This window comes from Chiloscyllium plagiosum, unplaced genomic scaffold, assembly GCF_037043375.1.
Source record: "Chiloscyllium plagiosum isolate Xiang-an unplaced genomic scaffold, Cpla_swu_hap1 HiC_scaffold_13, whole genome shotgun sequence".
NCBI lineage: Eukaryota > Metazoa > Chordata > Chondrichthyes > Orectolobiformes > Hemiscylliidae > Chiloscyllium > Chiloscyllium plagiosum.
The window spans coordinates 85,715,657-85,740,003 of NW_028270151.1; the positions used below are offsets into that span (position 1 = coordinate 85,715,657).

The following is a 24,347-nucleotide window of genomic DNA, read 5'->3' on the forward strand; positions in this document are numbered from 1 at the left end:
GCCGGTGGTTTGTGTGTGGAATGACCTTCCTGAGGAAGTGGTGGATGTGGGTACAATTACAACGTTTGAAAGACATTTGGATAAGTACATGAATAGGAAAGTTTGGAGGGATATGGGCCAGGACTAGTTTAGTTTGGGATTCTGGTCAGCATGGATTGGTTGGACTGTAGAGTCTGCTTCTATGTTGTATGACTTTATGACTCCATGAAAAGGAGAGCATGATGATACTGACTTGAACAGTGGATCTACACATTTCACAGGATCTGTACTTCAGGAAATGCCTAATACTATATTTATTTAGCTTCACACAGTGTGATATTGTGTGTCTTTGCAAGGTTGTTGCATGAATTCATGTGCGAGTCACAGAATCTGGGGCTTGATCTTATTCACTGGCTCACAGTTTTCAAACAGTCATGTGGATGCACAAATTTCTAAAACTTGCTTAAACAGAATCAATAATACTAGATGACATTTTGGAAAAGATAACAGTGAAAATAGATAACATGAAACAAACATTAGGTGAAAACACTTTATTAATCCACTAAGCAACAGGTGCGACCCTACTTGTAGGAACTCATCACTGACTGGTTACTCTGCAAACAAATTCTCTGCACGCGCCTTTCCATGACCTATCACGTCCTGATTCCTAACTGCCTGCAGCAGTGATATCCCTGTGGAGCGTGCAGTAAAGCTTTTCTAACCGTTGCCCTTTGACATATAAACCCATGACTCAAATTGGGATAGCAAACTGGGTCTCAGTGCCTTATTAATCCTACCCAAGCTATGCAAGACCGCCTCCATGTGGTTAATGTTGGTCTTAGCAGGGGATGTCTCTAGTTACATACCAGTATTGGATATGATCTCTTACAGCAACGATATGGAAAGACTGACAAGGATAATAGCTGAAAAGTGCACATTAAAACATCAGAAAGAGTTGACAGACTGGATCAGTTTTAAAAAATACAACCATGAAGGGTTACCTGATTGAGGAAATGATGAGAGGTTTCGAGAGTGGGGACAGAGAGAACATTTCCTCTTATGAGGAACAGAGGAGATCAAAATAACATTACCAGAAGGGAATTCATAAGAAACTCCTTTCCATTCACTGGGGTCAGAATCTTGTCAACATAGAGAATGTTTGAAGTGGATTAGTAATGATTCTTTAAAGAGAAACTGATCAGCCAAGTGAGGACGAAGGGAATAGAAGGCTATGAGAGTCGATTTTCATGGGGCAGGAGGAGGCTCGAGTGTTCTTGTTGGGCTGAATGGCCTGTTTCTGTGTCCGATGTAGTTGGACATTATCCTCATCCCATCAGTGTCCGTGATCAGAGCTCCTCCTACTTTCTGTACCTGCCCCACTGACTGCAGTACACTGAGCCAGGACTGACTCTCAGCTTGAATGCAACAATTGGCTGGATGTTCAGTAATTGATGTTAACTTGTTATTTTTTTCAGGATTTTACACAGGGTGGCTGTTACCAGCAGCAATTGTGGGAACTGTGGTCTTCATTGTTGGAATTAACCTGATGCTGAGTGACATTCCTGCGTGAGTTTTATGCCAAACAATGAGTGAGGGATGTAGTCCAAATGTAGTCACAACGTATGTGCTACAGTTCAATTATAGTCACATCTGTATATTGATGCATTCTGAACATTGTCATTCAGTACAGTCAGAATATGCTTCTACTGTGCAGGGTTACAGTATGAATATGATCATACTGTTCAGAACTACAGTCTGAATGTGGTGACAAGCAGTTCTCCTAGAACTCATTTAATAGGAAATCGCTTAATAGAAATAATGGGAAAAGTGGGGTTGGGAGCAGACCAGTAAAGAATATCACATGTGATCAAACAAAAATCACCCAAACGTCTAACACAAAATATAGCACAGAACGAATGAAGGTTGAAATCATGTTTATTAACAAAAGTAAATTTAACACAGTACATTTAAAAAGTAGAAGAAAATACAGTACCTCTCACAGGAAGCTGCTCTGTCGGCAGCCTGACATTGTTGCACGTGCAGAATGAAGCGCACGAACCCATCTCCACTGGAATTGCGCTATTACCAACAGAAGTAAACATTCTCGAAAACACCATTCCCTAATTCTTCAGTGACGTTATAGCCAAATCGCGCTACTGAAACACGTGTTATCCCAGAACTACCTGCACATTGATGAGAACTACAGCCTGAATTTGATTACATTGTACAGAACTGCAGACTTAATGTAGTCACACTGTATGGAACTACAGTCTGACTGTGGTCACATTGTATAGCAGTACAGTCTGAATGCAGTTACACTTTATAGAACTACAGACTGACAATGATCACATTGTACAGTACTACAGACTGACTATGACCTCACTGTCCAACACCACTGACTGTGATTACACTACTACTGTATGAATGTGGTCACACTGTACAAATGTGGTCATACTGAACAAAACTACAGCCTGAATCTGGTTTACAATCTTGTCTGAATTGGAAAGATGATGAGAATAAAACAACAAATCTGGTTCTGGAGGAAGGACTCAGCCTGTGGTTTGGGAGGACAGCTCATGTGGCTGGTGACATGGACACAGTCCCCATGATTATAATTTCTGTTCCTCTCTGTCTTTACCCAGAAAGGAAATCTGCGAACAAGGAAATAATTACAGTATGTGCCCGCTCTGTACAAAGTGTAAAACTTGGAAACTCTCCAGTATCTGCTCGCTCTTCAAGGTAAACCCATTTCTTCATTGACTGAGCCCTGGGGGTGTTTGAGTGACTGCACCACAGTGCACTTCTGCAGTAGAATACTCCTGTGACAGTATGTTAACCCGATTCTCCCACCAGTCAGGGGGTTCAAAGGTAGGGGACTCATCGGCATAAGCTGGTGGAGAAGAGTCATTGCGAGTGAGCAGATATGATTGGCTGGTGATCAGGCATGTAAATGTCTCCTCTGATCCTCCCTGGTCCAAGGTCACTAAAACTAGTTTCTAATTCATCTGCTCAAGCCCAGTTGAGATGAGGAATCCAGCCTGGCTGGGATCAACCCTGGAAAATTTGTGGCCTGTCCAGGATCTAGTTTTTCTCATCCATCTCAAATCCTTCAGATTGATCACCCCTTAATCTCCTAGACACCAGGGTGGGGGGTTTGCGTATTTGTAAATATATCTACATTGCTGGCCATGTTTCTGTCTCCCTGGCCTTCAGGTGAGCCAGCTCTTTGATAATGGGGGAACGGTGTTCTTTAGTATCTTCATGTCGCTCTGGGCGGTGAGCTTCCTTGAGTACTGGAAGAGAAAGCGTGCGATCATGGCCCACAGGTGGGACTGCTTGGACTTTGAGGAAACTGAGGTAAGAGACATTTTGAACAAACAAAACAGGCAGGACCTTACCAGGATACCCCGGCTCCTATAGCGTCCCCACAAACCGAGGCTACGGGTTCCAATCCCACTCCAGAGACACTTCAGCTGGCCTGATAAATCCAGTGGTAGTGTGGAGGCTGTCATGTTACTGGGAGTACTACAGGAGTGTGGCAGTTCAGAGGTGCTGCCTGTTGAAGAAGAAGTCAAACTAAGGCCCACCAGCCCTCCAGGTGTTTTGTAAGAGGTCCCATTGCACTCTTCTAAAGAAAAGCAAGGAAACTCTCTACCTTTTGCTGTTAACATTTATTTAAATTCATTCATGGGATGAGGTCATCACTGGCTAGGTCAGCATTTATTGCCCGACCCTAATTGCCCAGAGCGCAATGAAGAGTCAGCCACGTTGCTGTGGGTGTGGAGTCCCAATGGGCCAGACCAGGTGGCAGTCGCCTTCTGCTGATTTTTATTGCATTCAAATTCCACCGTCTGCTGCGATAGGATTTAAACCTGCGTCCCCAGAACATTACCGGGGTCTCTGGATTAGCAGTTCAGTGATAATTTATGGCATCACGGTGGCTCAGTGGTTGCCACTGCCGCCTCACAGCGCCAGGGACCCGGGTTCAATTCTAGCCTCGGGCGACTGTCTGTGTGGAGTTTGCACATTCTCCCTCACGTCTGTGTGGGTTCCCTCCGGGTGCTCCAGTTTCCTCCCACAGTCCAAAGATGTGCAGATCAGGTGAGTTGGCCATGCTAAATTGCCCATCGTGTTCAGGGATGTGTAGGTTATGTGCATTAATCAGGAGAAATGTAGATAATAGGGTTGGGGAATGGGTCTGGGTGGGTTACTCTTCATAGGGTCAGTGTGGACTTGTAGGGCCAAATGGCCTGTTTCCACACTGTCAGGATTCTATGATGACCACTAAGCCATTGCTCCCCCTTTCTAACATTTGTAATTATCCCTGCAGTCAATATTGTTAAAGCATATTATTGAATCATGTTGCTGATTGTGGGAGCTGACTGTGTGTCAGTTGGTTACAACAGCAATGTAACTCACAGGCTCTTTGGGACGTCCTGAGGTTATAAATGATGTTATTGAGATATGAGGTCTTTCAAAAATGGGTTGTATAAGTGTCTGCTGTCAAGTGTTTGCCACAGGATCCCGCCACAAATTGACCGTTTGCCTATATTTCGATGAAAAACTGTCAACCTGAAACATTTTTGTCCAAATGTCTGGTCCAAGAGGCAGTGAGTCTGAGATGGTAAGGTGACTTTTATTAGAAGGGTTGCTGATGTCCCAGAAAAGCCAGCCTACCCCCTTATTCCACCCCCCTCTGCTGGAATTTGGTTCTGGGCCTGCTGCTGCTAATTAAGGTCCTTAACTAGTCAATTAATGGCCAGTTCAGGATGACCAAAGGGACCATTCCTCCATGGGCTGCTATGATCTCAGCTCCTGATTGGACAAAACAGGCAGCCTGGCCTACTGGTAAGACAGTGTGGGCAGGGGCCATTTGGTGCATGTTCATTGGCCTGCACTAATTTGTGAAGGAATGGGGATGGAGATGAAGGGGGCTGTTAGTTGCCAGACTCCTGCCCTTCCCCCACTTCCAGTCTCCCTGTAACTCCCAGAAATTCCCACTCCACCAAAAAAACACACATAGCGAAGACCTTGGGCCTGGTCACCATCACTGGCCTCTCAGCAGCAGCAGCTCAGTCCTCAGGGTGTTTCTGGCGAATGTGGTAGCTGGCTCGGCTTGGCCAACAGCTCTTGTGGGGTGCACCATGTACCCTAAGGGAAGGGAGTGGGGCCTTGATATTGCAGAAAGGGCCCACGGCTGCCCCCCAAACTGCCTGATCAGAGGAACACACGGTGAGGCTTACTCTGACAGTCAACCCGGGTGTCCACCTGTTGGCCAAAAATCCAACTGCTAAGTCAGCCTTTCTCTGTCTCTCCCTCCCTCTCTCTTTCTGTCTGTCTGTCTCTCTCACTCTGCCACTATCTCTCTCTCTCTCCTTTTCTTTCTCTATTTCCCATCTGTCTCTGTGTCTCTGTGTGTATGTCTCTCTCTGTATCTCTCATTCTGTTTCTCTGTCTCTCTCTCTGTCTTTCTCTCTCTCTGTCTTTCTCTCTCTCTGTTTCTGTCTGTCTCTGTCACTATCTGTCTCTCCTTTTCTCTCTCTGTCTCTCTCTCTCTCTCTGTGCCCCACTGTCTCGCTGTCTCTGTCTTTCTCTCTCTCTGTCTCTCTCATTCTTTCTCTCTCTGTCTCTCTCCACAGATACAGCCTGGCCTGCAGATTATTTCCATCGGATGCTGGTTTGTGCTTAAACCATTATATATTGAACTAGTTTCAGGACTGCAAATGTAAATTGGGAAACTCTGGTCTATCAGTGACTGAGGTGGTGTGTGGATCTTAATGCCGTTAGCACCTGCAATGGGATCTGCTGCCTAGCTGTGTATGTTAGGCTCATGCTGCCTCATCCTATCCTCTCACCTCCCATTGCGGCTCGTCAGCAGCTGCTCTGTGACAGCCAGCATCCCAAGTACCCCTGGGTCCAACTCCTGACCTACTGTTTGCCCTCTGGAAGAGATCTGTGTAGCTTTTCAAATCTGACCGACTGCTCAAATTATTTTTCTGCACATGATCTTTATTGAGTCCTGTTTGGTCTGTTCTTGAGATTTGTGGGTGTACTGTAACCCTTAGAACTCACATCTGAAAAGGCCTTGATTTCCTTCCTTTACTTATCGCCCGCGACCCCGAGGCGCACAGTTGACAATTTCGTGCTAATGCGTCCGTCGCGTGATTACTTGTGACTGCCTTCACCCGCTTTCCTAACGTCATGCCATTCCAATGGGGTTGATCCGTTTTGACGTTTTCATTTTCAGGAACGCCCTCGGCCCGAGTTCACGGTTGTAGCTCCCATGACGACGAGGAATCCAATCACAGGGTCAGAGGAGCCATACTTCCCAGAGAAGGACAGGCTGAAGCGAATGATCACCAGTTCCATGGTGATCCTGCTCCTGGTATGAAAGGGCACTCGATAAATAAGGCACTCCTCTTTTGACTTCCCAATAACAACTGGTGTGCCCTTGGAGGTGGAGCACACTATATCCAATGTCACACTTGAGACTTGTTGTGACTAGTGGGCACCTCAGGGTGTTTCAGTGCATCACCTAGCCCATATATGTAATTTTACCTTCAACTTTACTTTGTTTCCTTTTTTGTCATTTATGTCCCTTTAAGGAGTAATCAATTAGTTAATTAGTTTGTTTCTTTATTTAATACTTAAAAGACTATTAAACAAAAGGATCTGGTAGTGTCCCTTCTTCTGATTCACTTGTTCCACTTGTCACTGTTGGAATATTGCGTGCAATTCTGGTCTCCTTCCTATCGGAAAGATGTGAAACTTGAACACGTTCAGAAAAGATTTACAAGGATGTTGCCAGGGTTGGAGGATCTGAGCTACAGGGAGAGGCTGAACAAGCTGGGGCTGTTTTCCCTGGAGTGTCGGAGGCTGAGGGGTGACCTTATAGAGTTTTATAAAATCATGAGGGACATGGATAGGATAAATAGACAAAGTATTTTCTCTGGGGTGGGGGAGTCCAGAACTAGAGGGCATAGGTTTAGGGTGAGAGGGGAAAGATATAAAAGAGACCTAAGGGGCAACCTTTTCACACAGAGGGTGGTACGTGTATGAAATGAGCTACCAGAGGAAGTGGTGGAGGCTGGTACAATTGCAACATTTAAGAGGCATCTGGATGGGTATATGAATAGGAAGGGTTTGGAGGGATATGGGCCGGGTGCTGGCAGGTGGGACTAGATTGGGTGGGGATATCTGGTCAGCATGGACGGGTTGGACCGAAGGGTCTATTTCTGTGCTGTACATCTCTTTGACACTATGACTAAGTTGATTAGAAAATATTTGAAAAAGAATCAGGACTGAATTTTTTTTAACTGATTCATGGGATGAGGGCTTTGCTGGCTGGGCCAGCTTTTATTGCCCTTCCCCATTTGCCCAGAGGGTGGGTATGGAGTCACATGCAGGCCAGACCAAGTAAGGATGACAGTTTGTCTTCCCCAAAGTGGTCATTCATTGGTGATTGAAGGGCTGTTTGATCCGACTGTTTGCCCCTCTATTCACAGCCTGGTATTTCTGAAGGGGGAGCATTTGGTTCCAAGACCAGTGCCCACTACAGGAGCTTTGGGGTTTACCTCCCCTCAAATTGATGACGTTTCCTTTGAAAGCTGTCTGTCATATCTGACTGATGCATTCACCTCTACCAATCAGAATCCCAATCAGCCAATCAATCAGCACTCTCCTCGCTTGCAGTTATGAATGTTGGTGTGTCATGAATTAGTTTTCTTACAAGGTTTCCTGATCAGTTCAAAATTAAATGTTTCAACAAAATGCATCTTCTATGTATAGCAAATAGTTTATTGGCTAATGGGCACTCAAATAGGAATAAAAAACATTTTGGGTCCAGTGACCCTCAGAATAGGATCTTCACGGATGCTGCCAGACCTGCTGAGCTTTTCCAGCAACTCCTGTTTTTGTTTCTGACTTACAGCGTCCACATTTCTTTTGGTTTTCAAATTAGCAGAATGTTGGTGTATGTAATTAGCTCAGTTGGTTAGATCTGCAGCATAGGTTCATTTCCCATTCAGATCAAGGTAGACATGGGAGGTGCCTCATCACCCTAACCCTGAGAAAGGAAGGCAAGAGCAAACCACCATTGACTAAAACCTGCCAAGACAATGACTGAATGAAACAGGCAATAAAGCAAGCAGTAGAAAGGGAATGACCCGCTCTTACAGAGTGCAATTCAAACACTGCGCCTGTGTTATTAACTAACAGGGTCTAGGTATCACTAATCAATAGTTGTGCTGCATTCATTGATTTGTGATTTGTTTGTTTTGCAGGCTGCAGTGGTTGTCATTTTCCTGATTTCTGTCATACTGTACCGCACCATCATGAAAATCTTAATTTATGAGACAGGAAATAGCATCGTTTTGGCAACTGTGAGTGCACGACTTCTGGACAACCGCATTCAAAAATAATCAAAGAATTTGTATTTCTGTGACGTCTCTGAATGGAGATCTTGTGACACAGAGGGTAGTGTCCCTGCCTCTGAGCCTGAAACTCCAGGGTTTAAGTCTTGGGAAGGCGTGTTTGTAAAGCAGGCAAAAGTGAGGACTGCAGATGCTGGAGATCAGAGTCTAGATTAGACTCTGATGAAGGGCTTTTGCTGGAAACGTCGATTTTCCTGCTCCTCGGATGCTGCCTGACTTGCTGTGCTTTTCCAGCACCACTCTAATCTAGTGTTTGTAAAGCAGTCAAAACTGCCTGAGGATCAATTTGTAAATCCTTCCAGCACACACTAGTGATAGGCAGCAAGATGGGAGAGATTCCTGGTCACCTGTGAGCTGGGAATAAATTGGAAATTGGTATCAGCAGCATGGGGCTTGGTCCTCTGCGGATGCTGAAAATCAGAGTCGAAAAGGGTGGCGCTGGAAAAGCGCAGTCAGTCAGGCAACAGGAGAGTCGACGTTTTGGGTATAAGCCCAAATGTTTTTCATTGCTTATGCCCGAAACGTCAATTCTCCTGCTCCTCGGACGCTGCCTGACCTGTTGTGCTTTTCCAGCACCACACCTTTTGACTCTTTACCCTGGCCCTCTGCTGGATGTCATGCTGCTGTGGGTCAGACCTGCCTAGAGGCAGAGAACTCAAGGAGAGGTGCCAGTGACTACCTGAAAGCACTAGACAGTCATTAAAGTGCCTTCCGAATGAAAGGACACTGCTTCACGTAATGGCCAATTTCTCCCATCAAGCTGCTGTAGCCATGAGATAGTCATCAGATTTGTTTTTGGGTGTTGGTTGAGGGTTACATTTTAACCAATGCGATGTCATTGAGTTATAGAGTCCTACAGCATGGAAACAGACCTTTTGGTCCATTTGTCCATGCCGACCACATTTCCCAAACTAAACTAGTCCCATTTGCCTGCGTTTGGCCCTCTAAACCTTTCTTATCCATGTACCTGTCCAAATGTCTTTTAAATGTAACTTTACCTGCATCTACCACTTCATTCCATGTATGCACCACCCTCTGTGTGAAAATGTTGCCCCTTTTAAATCTTTCCCCTCTCACCTTAAACCTATGCCCCACCCTGAGGAAAAGACCTTTGCTAATCACCTTATCCATGCCCCTCATGATTTTACAAACCTCTTGGACGTAGGTTTGCTCATTGAGCTGGAAGGTTAAATTTCAGACGTTTCATCACCATACTAGGTAACATCTTCAGTGAGCCTCCGGATGAAGCACTGGTGGCATGGCCCGCTTTCTATTTATGTATTTAGGTTTCTTGGGTTGGTGATGTCATTTCCTGTTCTTTCTCTCAGGGGTTGGTAAATGGGATCCAAGGCAATGTGTTTGTTGATAGAGTTCCGGTTGGAATGCCATGCTTCTAGGAATTCTCGTGGGTGTCTCTGTTTGGCTTGTCCTAGGATAGATGTGTTGTCCCAGTCGAAGTGGTGTCCTTCCTCATCTGTGTGTAAGGATACTAGTGAGAGTGGGTCATGTAGTTTTGTGGCTAGTTGATGTCCATGTATCCTGGTGACTAGGTTTCTGCTTGTTTGTCCAATGTAGTGTTTGTTACAGTTCTTGAAAGGTATTTTGTAAATTTTATAAACCTCTATAAGGTCACCCTCCCCGGCCTCCTACACCCCACAGTCTATCCAGCATCTCCTTATAACTCAAACACTATAGTCCCGGTGATGTCCTTGTAAATCGTTTCTGCACCCTCTTCAATTTAATAATATCCTTCCCATAGCTTTGGTCTTCTTTTACATCCTCTTGAGAGGGAAAATAGGAACCTTAGTTTAATGTCACAGTGTCATGCAGTTGTAAAGTTGTTACGACATAGCAGCAGGTAATTTGGCCCGTTGAGTCCATGTTGACTTTCGCCAGAGCAACTCCAGTCACTCTCATTTGCTCTATCCTAGTTGCTTGCCAGTCACCTTTACTCAATTTGCTTTTGAAATTATTCTTGTCTACGCTTTCACCATCTCTGTGGGCAACACATTCCAGGTCATTGCCACTCACTGCAGGAATATTGTTCTTCACATTCCCCTAGCCCTAGCCCCTGCTCTATGTTTGCACAAAACCATAAATCATCGAATCCCAAGTGTGGAAGTATACCACCCACCTAATCCCTGTAATCCTCCATTTCCCATGGCTAACCCACCTAACCTACACATTCCTGGACACTATGGACAATTTAGTGTGGTCAATCCACCTAACCTGCACATCTTTGGACTATGGGAGCAAACTCACACAGACAATTACCCAAGGCTGGGATCGAACCTGGATCTCCGGCCCTGTGAGGCAGCAGTGCTAACCAATGAGCTACCATGCTACCCAACCTTGTGTCCCATTGCATTTGCACCATCAGCTCATCCAACTTGGTCAAATCTCTCCTCAATCCTTTTTTCGAAGCTTTGCCTAGCTGACCTTTTGGCTAAATCTCCTGGAATCTTTCTGACAAATCTCTTCTGCACCCTCCCAATGATCCTCATCCTAAAGTGTGGTGACCAGAATTGTAGCCTTAGCAGTTTTCTAAATGATTCAGCAGAACTTCCTGGCTTTAGTATTCAGTACCTCTGCTTATGAATCCCGATATCCCATGGGCATTACTAGTTATGCTTTGAATATGTTCTGCCCTCTTTTAAGCTCCATGCACACAAATTGCAGGGTTCCTACGTTCCTGAATGGTCTTTACCTCTCAGGTTTTTAGGCTGTTAAGCCTATTTTGCCTCTCGCCATCCCTTTTGCCAAGATGAATCATTCTAGATTGTTCTGCATTACAATTCATACCCCTCAGCTGAATGGTGACAGCTCAAACTGTCCAGCACTGCTTCAGTCCTGCCCTGGATAATTAAGAAATATCACATGGGACAGCATTCCCTTCGAGGAGCTCATTACGTGTCTGATCATCGGGATATTCTTACAATGACTTAGCAGGATAGAGCTGGCCAGGGTAGGGAGGAGGCAGGATCAATCAGGCTGAGACAGAGTTAAGAGCCCATTAATGTGGGCAAGGCAGGATCATGGACCAATCAGGGTGGAGGTATCAGGGTTAAGGGCCAATCAGTGTTGGAGAGTCTGGGTCAAGAACCAATCACTGTGGAGGAGTCAGAGTCAAGGGCCAATTGGTGTGGAGGAGCCGGAGTCAAGGGCCAAATACTTTTTTGTTAGATTAGATTAGATTCCCTACAGAGTGGAAACAGGCCCTTCGGCCAAACAAATCCACATTGACCCTCCGAAGAGCAACCCACCCAGACCCATTTACCCCTGACTAACGTACCTAACACTATGGGCAATTTAGCATGGCTAATTCACCTAACCTGCGCATTTTTGGATTGTAGGAGGAAACCGGAGGAAACCCACGCAGACACGGGGAGAATGTGCAAACTCCACACAGACAGTCACCCAAAGTGTGAATTGAACCCGGGTCCCTGGCGCTGTGAGGCAGCAGTGTGGAAATAGGCCCTTCGCCCAGCAAGTCTACACCGAACCTCCAAAGAGTCTCCCACCCAAACTCATTACTCATTATTTACCCTGACTAATGTACCTAACCTACACATCCCTGAACACTACAGGCAATTTAGCATAGCTAATTCACCTAACCTACATATCTTTGGATTGTGAGAGGAAACCCATGCAGACACGGGGAGAACGTGCAAACTCTACACAGACAGTTGCCCGAGGCAGGAATCAAACACAGGTCCCAGGTACTATGAGGCAGCAGTGCTAGCCACTGAGCCACCATGCTGTCTGTAATGTGAAGGAGCTGTAGTCAAGGGTCAATCATTGTGGAGGAGTCAGGATCAAGGACCAATAACAGAGAATTTTGGGTCCAGTGGAGTTCTGAGGAAGGGTCACTGGACCTGAAACGTTAATTCTGATTTCTCTCCACAGATGCTGTGAGACCTGCGGAGCTTTTCCAGCAGTTTCAGTTTTTGTTTCTGACTTCAGTTTTTATTGAAAATCAAGGACCAATTAATGTGGAGAAGTCAGGGTCAGGGACCAATCACTGTGAGGGAGTCTGGGTCAGGGGTCAATGTGGGACAAAACTAATCAGACGAAGACAAGGACCATTTTGGGGAAGGATTTGGCGTTCATATATTTTCAAATCATAACTTCTTATATTTTAAATCAATGTATTCTTGAATTTGGATGTATATCTTATTGCAGATTGAATAGTAACTGTTTAGTCTATACCTTTCTGAAATATTTATTGTACATTATTCTTTATTTCCAGGCATCAAGAATTGCCAGTATAACAGGATCTGTGGTTAACCTACTGGTCATCCTCCTGTTGGCCCGAGTGTATACGTCACTGGCTCATCTCCTCACGAGATGGGGTAAGCTCACGACGTTACACATCATAACGATATGGAATTTAGATTATCCAGGTCAACCAGATTATCATAGTTTGTCAATCCACCCTGTTTGCCCAGATCTCTTGGTGGTCTTGTTGCATATCAGTCTTGATACCCTCTATATCTTTCCTGGGGTCTGGTGCCCAGAATTGAATTGAGTGTGCTAAATGAAGCCTACTCGGAGTTTAATTCTCAGTTCGATTGCCCCACACAAATTGTCAGGGTCCTCAGTTCCTGAATGCTCTTTAGAATTGTGTAGTTAAGCCTACATTGCCTCTCACTATCCCTTGTGCCAAAATGAATCATCTTAGACTTCTCTGCATTAAAGACCACCCCCTCAGCGAAATAGTGATGGAGCAGGGCTACTGGATGATGAAGAAAACTGGGGTGGAAGTCTGATTTTCCCTCTGTTCTGACGAGCAAAAGAACGTGAATCATATCCAGACTCCTTTTCTGAAGAAGGGTCACCGGACCTGAAATGTTAACTCTGATTCCTCTCCACAGAGGCCGCCAGACCTTCTGCATTTCTTCAGCAATTTCTGTTTTTGTTTTCTTTTCCAGGGATGGGCCTCACCAAGGCCATCATCCTGCCGAATCCTTATTTCTACAAACAAACAACCCTCTGTCCTTTCTTAACCAACTCCAACAGAGTTGAGTTGACAAGTATGGAGGATCAAACCCATTGTATCCCCAAGTAAGCTCCATGTGCTATCAGGAACAATTTTTGGAAGAAATGTTTTACCCAGATCAAAGGACAATGTAATAGTCACTATGACCCCACAGGGCTGCCCTTCCTAACCCCTCAGGGAAGCTAGACATAATAGAGGTGATGATCGAGAATGATCAGTCTCTTGGTGAAAGGATGAACAATGTTGTATCTGTCTGTTCCAGAAATGCACAGGACCCAGTCCAAGTATGAAGATGCCTTTACCTTCAAGGTGTTTGTTTTCCAGTTCATCAACTTCTATTCCTCGCCAATTTACATTGCTTTCTTCAAAGGCCGGTGAGCAGAGTTTCCGCTCTTCAAAACAAATGGGTGTTTTCTTGAGTTCTGCCCTTGCAAACAGGCCGAGTCTGACAGGGGCATGGTTCTGAATGTTGCTGGGATACATTTCCAGTTCTTCCAGGGATATGGTTCTGGGATTCTGACTCAGTGCATTGAGTATACGATTTGGGAGGTCATCTTGTGGCTATACAGGACACTTTTGCAATAATGCATTCAATTCTGGCCTCCCTTCTGTAGGAAGGATGTTGTAAAACTCGAAAAGGTTCAGAAAAAATGTACAAGGATGTTGCTGGGGTTGGAGGGTTTGAGCTATAGAGAGAGACTCAATAGAGGAGCTGTTTTCCTGGAGCATCAGAGACTGAGGGGTGACCTTATAGAGGCTTATAAAGTCATGAGGGGCATGGATAGGGTGAATTGCTAAGTTCTTTTCCCCAGGGCATAGAGAGGGCATAGGTTCAAGGTGAGAGGGGAAAGATATAAAAGGGACCTAAGGGATTAGGGTAACTTTTTCATATAGAGGGTGGTGTGTGTATAGAATGAACTGCAGAGAAAGTGATAGATGCAGGTACAATTACAAAGTTTAAAAGACATTTGGTATATGGGTAGGAAAGGCTTAGAGGGATATGGGCCAAATGCAGGCAAATGGGACGGGTTTAGTTTGGGAAACGTGGTCAGCATGAATGAGTTGGATTGAAGAGTGTGTTCCTATGGCTTACATTTCTATGACTCAGTGGTTGGAAATTGATTCCAAGAATCTGACTCTCACTACAATAAGGTTTCTGGATGATAGTTCACTTCGGGGTGTAGTTGTGGGGTGCTCATTGCTTTCTGGCATCTTGCCTGAATGCCTGATGAGAGGTCCTTTTCCAAGTTGGTGGTACCCTGTACTGCCAATATGTCTGTATCTTCAACTGATAGTCAACCCCCTAACTGTTATTCAACTGTGGGAAGCAGGGTCTGAGACTAGCTTGTTGTTACTGGGTAACAGTAAAGAGTGGCCCTTTCTAGCCTGGGGTGGGGGGAACAAATTGCTTCAGAATAGACCTGTCGTCTGGTACATTTAAGAACAGCGGTGCTTTGCACCCCATCCCAGTAGGGTCCCTGGTAGAAACGAAATGTCGTTCGCTTAAAAGAATCAAACGCTACCTCAATACCTCAAAACCTCAGTACAGATTTCTCAAATAAGTATTGAAGACAATGACCACAACTTTTATCAGTAGCAGAGCAGATTGCTTTTCAGGAATGTATTTAAGGAGAAGCAAGACAGGGCTCATGTGAGAAAAATGACTCCAGTGACTCTTGTTCAGACATGGGACTGATAGAAAGTAGGATTGGCACTAAAACCAGATCAGACGAGATTGGAATAGCGCAGCAGCTCAAAGGAGCCAATCCCACATTAGTCCTATGTTCCAGTGCATATTTCCTCTGCTCTCTCTCTCAGTCTACCAGTGATGTTTGTTTCACCTTATTGCAACGTCTAGGGAAAGGTTTAAATGTTAGTATTTTGGTTCAAATGGAGAGGTGGTAAAAAAAATTAGGAAGTCCTTTTGCAACTGTACCACATCATTTAAAATCTTGGGATTCTCAATTGGGATCACTCCCAGAATCTGTTTGATTTGCTTAAGTCTTTGCATGGTGTGAATGCTGAACCTATTTCCACTCTGTTGTGTTTCTTAGGTTTGTTGGTTATCCTGAACACTATGGCTCGCTGCTTGGAGTCAGAAACGAGTCTGTAGGTATCAGATTTACAAATGCTTCGCAGAACCTAATCACAGAATATGTTCAGATTTCAGGAGGTGGAGAAGGCAGTGATGTGTGTGTGTGTCTGGGTGTGGAGTTGGGGTGATGTTGGAGGCTGCGGGAGTGCTGGGGTCACAGCATTACCAGAACAAGCCAGACCAGTATGTACCAGCCAACCCTAACCTGGGTGCTCCTGTTATATCCATCCATCAATGTCCTCCCATTGGGCAAGGTGCAATGTGAGGTAAATTCTGAGACCATCCTAGAATTTCCAGCTAGTTAGCCTTTCTTGGGCCTTACCTATCATGGTCATGCGCGGATCCTATTCAGGGGTCATTTTATTTTCGAGGGCTACTTTTTTATATTTTGCAGAATACCTTTTCAAACTCACTAACTCATTTAGTAGGTTATATAATCACGCGGTCACAATACCTTTTTTGTATTTGAGATGACATGCAGGCTATTGAACCAAAACAGAATTAGAAGAATTCATCAATAATAAACAACTCTCCATTAAACTGAGTGCCACAACACAGAAGGCAAGAAGTAATTTCTACAATTCCATGGTATTTAAACTGATACAAGACAACAGGCATCAGTTAGCAACAAAAAAAATTTAATTAGTAATTGTAACTCTCTTCTATCCTAAAAAAGCCATCACCTTAAACACACTGTCCACAGATGTATAAGGTCAGAGCTAAAATTGGAATATTTTAACCAGACAATTAAGACTCTTTTTACTGCATCTCAGACCTCAATCTCAGAATTATGTTAATAATTGACACAATGTCATTACAATCAGATCCACTACATTTTTTCCTAAATATTGCAGCTCCTGAACTTAAACTAGAGCCCTAAACTAGAAATTCTATTTTCATTTGCAAGTAATTCATTACCTCGGCGACTTTAAGCTGAGTATTCCTTTATTGACAGATTTAAAACTATTTTCACTCCATTGCAGCTTTCCTCTGCCCCTCTTACAGTCTGTTCGCCTCCAAACACAGTCATTTTGCAGTCCCCTTCTCCCTCCCACTGCAATCAGTTTGGAGTCACCTCCTCCCATTCATCCCCATATCCGCCCACCCTGGATAGGTGCCCCCACCCTGAACTGGTGGATGGAAAGCCCGGATTGAGATGGAAGCTCCTGATCCCATCCTTGGCTAAAGGTGGCCTTTCCTCCCTGCTATCGCTTACTTTCCTAACTGCCCGTTGGTGCTCTGTTCACAGGTCACCTCCCTCCCACCTTAGCAGCAAGCACAAGTAGAGAACCAGGCCATAATGGGAGGAGCAACTCATCCCCATCTCCTTCCATTCTGTCTGCCGGGCGAGCTGGGGATATTTAGGAGCGGATTTCCCATGACATTATGTATTTTTACTTGATTCCATTAAGGGCAATAAGTGGCCTGTAAAGTTAAGAAGCTATGTGACAGAGAAACTTGATAGAAATTCCAGGTGTGAGCATTCCCTTCTGATTGCAGGACTCCTGTCCTGGGTCTCAAATGCCCTCTTGCCCCTTCCCTCCAGAGGGTTGGAGGTGAAGTTCAAGGCATGCATTGCCACTGTGGAGTGGGCACCTTGAACTTACTTATAAAGGTGTGGCTTCCCAATCTAAATATTAAAAAGAGGCCAGGATTTGGTCTGACAATCTTCCATCCAAACATATTCCCAGTGTCTGTTCAGGATTTTTGTTTAACAAAAGAAGGTTCTGCTTGGATATTAAAACATTTATTTATCTTTCACACTAGCCCAGTCGTAGAATCCCTACAGTGTGATTTCAGGCCATTCAGCCTAACAAATCCACACCGACTCTACAAAGAGTAACCCATCCAGACCCAATCCCTTACATTTGCCCCTGACTAATGCGCCTAACCCACACATCCCTGAACACTGAGGGCAATTTAGCATGGCCAGTTCACCTAACCTCTACAGGTGTGGATTGTGGGAGGAAACCAGAGCACCCCCACGCAGACATGGGGAGAATGTGCAAACTCCACACAGTCAGTTGCCTGAAGCTGGAATTGAACCCAGGTCCCTGGTGCTGTGAGGCAGCAATGCTAACCACTGAGCCACTATGCTGCCCCTCAGTCCTCAGCCACTTGCCAAAACTTATGCTTCACTGTGATAATGTATTGTTTGGGTCATTGCATTATTTCAGCAGCCTCGCCCCATGGTGAACCCTTGCCCTGTGGGCTGCAGTGGTTCAAGAAGGTGGATCATCACCATTTTCTCAAGGGAAGCCATATAGATCAGGTATAGGTATAGGCCGCTCTGCCCTCACTGCTCCCCTATTCATAGAGTCATAGAGTCATAGAGATGTACAGGATGGAAAGAGACCCTTCGGTCCAACCCGTCCATGTTGACCAGATATCCAAACCCAATCTAGTCCCACCTGCCAGCACCCGGCCCATATCCCTCCAAACCCTTCCTATTCATATACCCATCCAAATGCCTCTTAAATGTTGCAATTGTACCAGCCTCCACCACATCCTCTGGCAGCTTATTCCATACCCATACCATCCTCTGCATGAAACAGTTGCCCCTTAGACCTCTTTTATATCTTTCCCCTCTCACCCTAAACCTATGCCCTCTAGTTCTGGACTCCTCGACCCCAGGGAAAAGACTTTGTCTATTTATCCATGCCCCTCATAATTTTGTAAACCTCAGTAAGGTCACCCCTCAGCCTCCGACGCTCCAATAAAAATAGCCCCAGCCTGTTCAGCCTCTCCCTATAGCTCAAATCCTCCAACCCTGGCAACATCCTTGTAAATCTTTTCTGAACCCTTCAAATTTCACAACATCTTTCTGATAGGAAGGAGACCAGAATTGCATACAATATTCCAGAATAGGCCTCACCAATGTCCTGTACAGTTGCAACTTGACCTCTCATCTCCTGTACTCAATACTCTGACCAATAAAGGAAAGCATACCAAACGCCTTCTTCACTATCCTATCTACCTGCAACTCCACTTTCAAGGAGCTATGAACCTGCACGCCAAGGTCTCTTTGTTCAGCAACACTCCCTAGGACCTTACCATTAAGTGTACAAGTCCTGCTAAGATTTGCTTTCCCAAAATGCAACACCTCGCATTTATCTGAATTAAACTCCATCTGCCACTTCTCAGCCCATTGGCCCATCAGATCAATATCCCATTGTAATCTGAGGTAACCTTCTTCATTGTCCACTATACCTCCAATTTTGGTATCATCTGCAAACTTACTAACTGTACCTCTTATGCTTGTATCCAAATCATTTATATAAATGACTAAAAGTAGAGGACCCAGCACCGATCCTTGTGGCACTCCACTGGTCACAGGCCTCCAGTCTGAAAAACAACCCTCCACCACCACCACCCTCTGTCTTCTACTTTTGAGCCAGTTCTGTATCCAAATGGCTAGTTCTCCCTATATTCCGTGAGATCTAACCAGTCTCCCGTGGGGAACCTTGTCGAATGCCTTACTGAAGTCCATATAGATCACATCTACCGCTCTGCCCTCATAAATCCTCTTTGTGGGAGTTTAAGGAGAGTCTATGAATTACTGCGGATTATAACTGCAATAAATGCTGTTGGTTACAAATCCTATCAGATCGAATAGATCGAATACTCAATAAGATCTTTACTGATTTGTTTGACACCTCAAATCCACATTCCCATCTTGTGATAACCCCTTATAAAGGCCCTGGGTACTCACAAATTAATCTCACCGTGGAGCTCGTTGAGCATGAGTTCCCATGGTAACAGACAATGGCCTGCCCAGCTGGAACTCATCACCTTTATATCGGTGAGAGCCCTCTGTGGTGCAGCGGTGGTATCTCTACCCTGAACCAGAAGGACCAGTTCAAGTCCCACCTGCGCTAAATGCGTGTAATAACATCGCTAAACAGGTTTATTAGAAAATTAGGTTAAATAAAAATCTTCCCGGGGAGGCAAAAGCCTAGTGGTATTATCCCTGGACTGTAAATCCAGAGACCCAGGTAATGTTCTATTTTATTTTTGACATCATTTTTAATATAGAAAGGAAATTTTGTAAACAAGATGAAGTTGTTTATACATTCACATAAAAAAATACCAATTCCTCCCCCCCAATAAGATAAAGTTAGCTGCTGTAACACATGGTTAGTCCATTTCAATTCACTGAGTCTTAATCACTCCAGTCCATCCCCATCTCCATTATCAAGCAGGTGTGGAAACCAAATACTTAGATAGGATTGATCTTGAAATATAGCCCACTAAGGCTGGCAACTAGACATTTCAAATCCTGGTGGACCAGATAGTAGAAAACATGCAGATCCTCTCAATGCTTGGATTACTTGGATTAACATCAATTGGAGTCACAGTCTTAGATGTTGTAAATGAAAGAGTTCACGTCCTACTCCAATTTCTAGATCTTGTGGTCACACATGGTCACGTGGGGGTTGGGGGGGGGGGGTGGCACAAAGCATCATCTTCCTTGTGACTTCCCTGTCTTCTGTGATTTGCTTTAGTTCTTCCATGACACTTCTGTGCACGTATTTCTCCTTCTGAATCATAATATCATTTTTGTAATTGCTGTTGTTGCCATACCTTAGTCTTCATCTGACGTGAAGTCAAATACAAGTAACTTGTGACCAAACCTGTCCTTGTGCCCCACATAATAGCACAGGTAGAAACCACTCGACATGGTCCCATCATGCCTCCTGCATCAGACCAATAGTCTTTGATAGCCTAAAAGGGGCCTTCTGTGGTGCAGTGGTAGTGTCCCTACCCCTGAACCGAAAGACCCATCTTCAAGTCCCATCTGCTCCAGAGGTATGTAATAGCATCTCTGAACAGGATGATTAGAAAAATACGTTTTTAAAAAATACCTCTACCCTGAAGGCGCTCTTGTGGTGCAGTGATAGTGTCTCCTCCTGAAGCAAGAGGCACAGGTTCAAGTCCCATCTCCTCCAGTGATGTATAATAACGTGTCTCAACAGGTTGACTCGAAAGTATAGCAGACCCTGGAATTTCTTTTTTTAAACAGCAAACCTTGACAGCCCTTGTGTCACAGAGGTTGTGTTGCTACCTCTGGGCTGTGGAGGCCTGGATTCAAGTCCCACCCATTCCAGAGGTGTGTCATAACATCTCTGAGACTGGAAAATTAAATAAATCAGACATCCCCTCCAACTCCGTTTTGATTCAGACCCTTCCCTCTCTTCCTTCACTTTTGATGGTGTGCGTTGCCCATAATGGGCATTGTGAATAAACATTTATTTGGTTATCTGGGTGTTTTATTGGTGTTGGTTAGTGTTTAAAAAGGAAAAACAAAGTAAATATCATGGTGATTTTGCTGGCGGGAAAGTCACTCAGTTGTGTGTGATGACAATTCAGAGTACAGAGGAAAAAGAGGAGAAAATAAAGCAGACCCAAAGAGGGCTCTTATAATGCTTAGACCAGGAGACCCAGGTTCAAGTCCCACTTACTCCTGAGGCTTTAATAACGTCTCTGAGCAGGTTAATTTTTTAAAAAGCAAACCCAAATGGTGAGTTTGCTGGTGCAAAGGTCACTCAGTTGTGTGTGATAGCACTTTTGGGTATATACAGAAAACAAAAGGCAGGCCCAGGAGTTCTTGTGGTGCAGTGGTAGTGTCCCTACCTCTGAGACAGGAGGCCCGGGTTCAAGGAATGTCATAACATCTCGGAACAGGATGATTAAAATAAAACAAAGCAGACCCAGGAATGGGTGTACAGAACTGTTTGTCCCAGGCTGGGACTAGCCTATGTACACCACAATAGCAACTCCATTTTGTTGCTGCGCAAGAAATTAACTCAGGCTTCCTGAGTTCTTACGCGCCTACTTGGATAATCTTTCAATCTGCCCACCCTTCCCTTAAAAATATTAAAGGCTGCTCCCAGGAAGAGTTCCAAAGATTCGTGATCATGTGAGAGAATTTATTTTTGCATTTCCTCTGTTTAAGTGGAGGTAACCCAGGGCTCCTCCGAATCTTGTATGTTTCAACTGAGTCACACTTCTACACTCCAGTGTCTAGCCTACCCAACCTTTTGCCATAAGACAACCCTCTCATTCCAGGCATTTGGTTGGTAAATCTTCTCTGAACTACCTCCAATGCATTTATATCTTAATTGGCAACATGTTCTGGGCTAGCCAGCGATGCCAACTTCCTGTGAAAGAATAATTTTTTTAAAAAGTAGATTCTTAACTTACATACAGCATTTACCCTCCAAAACAGTGACCTCAACCATCCAGAAGGACAGGGACAGCAGACACAAGGGAATACCACCACCTTCAAGTTCTCCTCCCAACCACTCACCATCCTGACTTGGAATTAGTTCCTTTAGTGTTGCTGGGTGAAAATCCTAGAACTCCCTCCCTTACGGCATTGTGGGTGTTCCTATACCCCATAAACTGCTACGGTTCAAGAAGGCAGCTTGCCACTACCCTCTTGAGGGCAACTCGGGACAGACAATAAATGTTGGCCTGGTCAGTGCTACTCAGATCCCAAGGATGAATATATTTTTTAAAAGATCACATTTTGATGTATCTTTCATTTGGAACTTTATGAGATGCTTTCTGGAAGTCCATTCAGACAACATCCATGAACTCTGTTACTGGTGACCTCCTCAGCAAACATAACTGGATTAGGAAGATATGTACCTCTAACAATGGCATGTTGGCTCTCTCTCTGATTAAATGGTAGCCCATTATGGATTTTCACTGCGAGTCCCCTGCATTGTTTGTCTGCCATTGCTGGTTTCCCAATAGGCTGTCAAGCATACAGGTTATTGGGGCTTTCGAGATGCAGTGGTAGTGTCTCCATCTCTGGACCAGATTCAAGCCCCATCAGCTCGAGAATGTGTTCCACGACCTGCTTGAACAAGATGGTTAATCTACGACAGATTATGAGTCACTGTTTTATGTTTGCAGTGTGGTGCTGGTGGCTGCCTGATTGAATTAGCTCAGGAACTGTTAGTCATCATGGTTGGGAAGCAAATCATCAACAATACACAGGAATTTGTCATCCCGTGAGTATCCAATTCGATGTGAATTTTTAAATAGTACCTATTCAACCCAAAATAGTGAAGGAGTCTTGATGGCCGTGAATGTTTACATTTTTTTGTACAAATGGTCAGGAGTTAAAGTTGTAGATACTGAATATCCTGCCCCGTCTCCTATATCCTATGAGAATGCTTCCGGTGATGCTGCCGAGGACAGCTTTATGTAAATTATACGGCTGGCTGAGTTCCTTTATCTGGAACCATAGGCGGCCCCTCATTAAGCTGAAGAAGCTACAGCTTCCACAGGCAAGGGGTGGATTGGACTTCCCAGATTTTAGGAAATATCAATTAAGTTCCCTATTAAGTTATATAGCTGATTGGGTCTTGTCTGATCCACAATCAATCTGGTTGGACATCGAGGCTTCTCAAGTAAAATACCCACTTATTAACCTTTTATTCTCAGACAAGAGGAAAATCATTACAGATCACTGTAAAAACCCTATAATACTGAATACAATCAAGGCTTGGAATATAATGCGGCAAAATGAGGGTAATTCACATAAAACATCCCCCTATGCACCGATAGTGGGAGCATGGGGATTCCAACCGGGGTTAACAGATGCCACTTTTAAACTCTGGAGAGCCAGGGGTATCTCATGTCTCGGGGATTTATTTAAAGATGGGGTCCTGATGTCTTTCGGACAGCTGCGTCAGAAATTCGGATTACCCAATGGAGACCTCTTTCGATACTTCCAAATTCGAGATTTTATACAGAAGAAGACTACGTTATTAGATAGTCTTTATAAATCCGATAGAGAATGTAGTGTCCTACGACCAGTGGGGGTATCTTCCGTCAGTAATATTTATCATTTGCTACATGATGAAGTATCGGGAGATATGGATAATCTGCTTAAAACATGGGATCAGGATCTGGGACTAGAAATCTCCACAGAAACGTGGAATGATATCTGGGAAAATGCTAGAAGAATTACTATTTGTAACAGAACCCAGGCTATCCAGCTGAAGATACTTCATAGGGCCCATATAGCACCGGTTCAATTGGCAAAATTTAAGGCAGGAGCATCTCCAATGTGTCCTAAATGCAAAATAGAGGTGGGCACTCTTGTACATTGCTTATGGACCTGTCATAAGATCCGTGGATATTGGACTAAAGTAGCAAGTACCCTGACAGAAATTTTAGGAACGGAAATAAAAGTGGACCCCGTATCTCTTCTATTGGGCTTTTCGAACTTTCCCTCCCTGGACACGTACGGGAAGAGACTATTTTCTATTCTTTCTTTCTGTGCAAGGAAAAATATTTTGATGAATTGGGTGGCGGAGGGCCCCCCTGGACTTTCAAATTGGCACAGACTAATTATGGAATGTATTCCCCTTGACTTCCTTACAAACATGGTGCACCGAAAGACCGAATTATTTTATAAAATATGGCAGCCCTTTTTGAATTACATAAATACAGATATTTCGGCTATCCTAACAAGGGCTTTTATTTAATTGAGACTACAGACCTGGCTGGTCCGGGGCCCCTCGGGGGAGGAATCCCGCACGAATACGGGTTTATCATATCTGATGTTAACACATCCCGAGCATGTAAGAGACTTAAATATACACCCTGGTTAGTTGTAGGTTAGATTAGTAGATAGCTGAGTTTTGTCTGTTTGTTCTTTTTTGTTGGTTTTTTTTTCGGTTTTTTTTTTGTTGTTTTGTTTTTTTTTGTCAAATTTTGGCTATTGTATATTTGAGCTAATTGTATATCAATGTTTATATCTGAGAGTTTTGTTTATTTTTGTAAACTTGTAAAAATGTTAAATTTCTAATAAAAATATCTA

General features: G+C 44.3%; 1 protein-coding gene and 1 pseudogene across 5 annotated transcripts in view; one reads left to right on the forward strand and one right to left on the reverse strand.

Annotated features, from left to right (window-relative positions):
- Positions 1 to 24,347, forward strand: part of LOC122555703 (anoctamin-7-like) — a 98,706-nt gene that overhangs the window by 49,459 nt on the left and 24,900 nt on the right. For all 5 annotated transcript variants that reach the window (XR_015759234.1, XM_043701740.2, XM_043701741.2 and 2 more), the window contains 9 exons: positions 1,455 to 1,545; positions 2,622 to 2,718; positions 3,193 to 3,336; positions 6,227 to 6,364; positions 8,262 to 8,360; positions 12,661 to 12,763; positions 13,673 to 13,784; positions 15,465 to 15,519; positions 22,430 to 22,527. Coding sequence is in view for 4 of the 5 variants with exons in the window: in XM_043701740.2 (XP_043557675.2) it covers positions 1,455 to 1,545; positions 2,622 to 2,718; positions 3,193 to 3,336; positions 6,227 to 6,364; positions 8,262 to 8,360; positions 12,661 to 12,763; positions 13,673 to 13,784; positions 15,465 to 15,519; positions 22,430 to 22,527 (937 nt within the window). In the remaining variant the exon portion in view is untranslated. The remainder of the gene's footprint in view (positions 1 to 1,454; positions 1,546 to 2,621; positions 2,719 to 3,192; positions 3,337 to 6,226; positions 6,365 to 8,261; positions 8,361 to 12,660; positions 12,764 to 13,672; positions 13,785 to 15,464; positions 15,520 to 22,429; positions 22,528 to 24,347) is intronic.
- Positions 19,725 to 20,186, reverse strand: LOC122555704 (protein mago nashi homolog pseudogene; annotated as a pseudogene).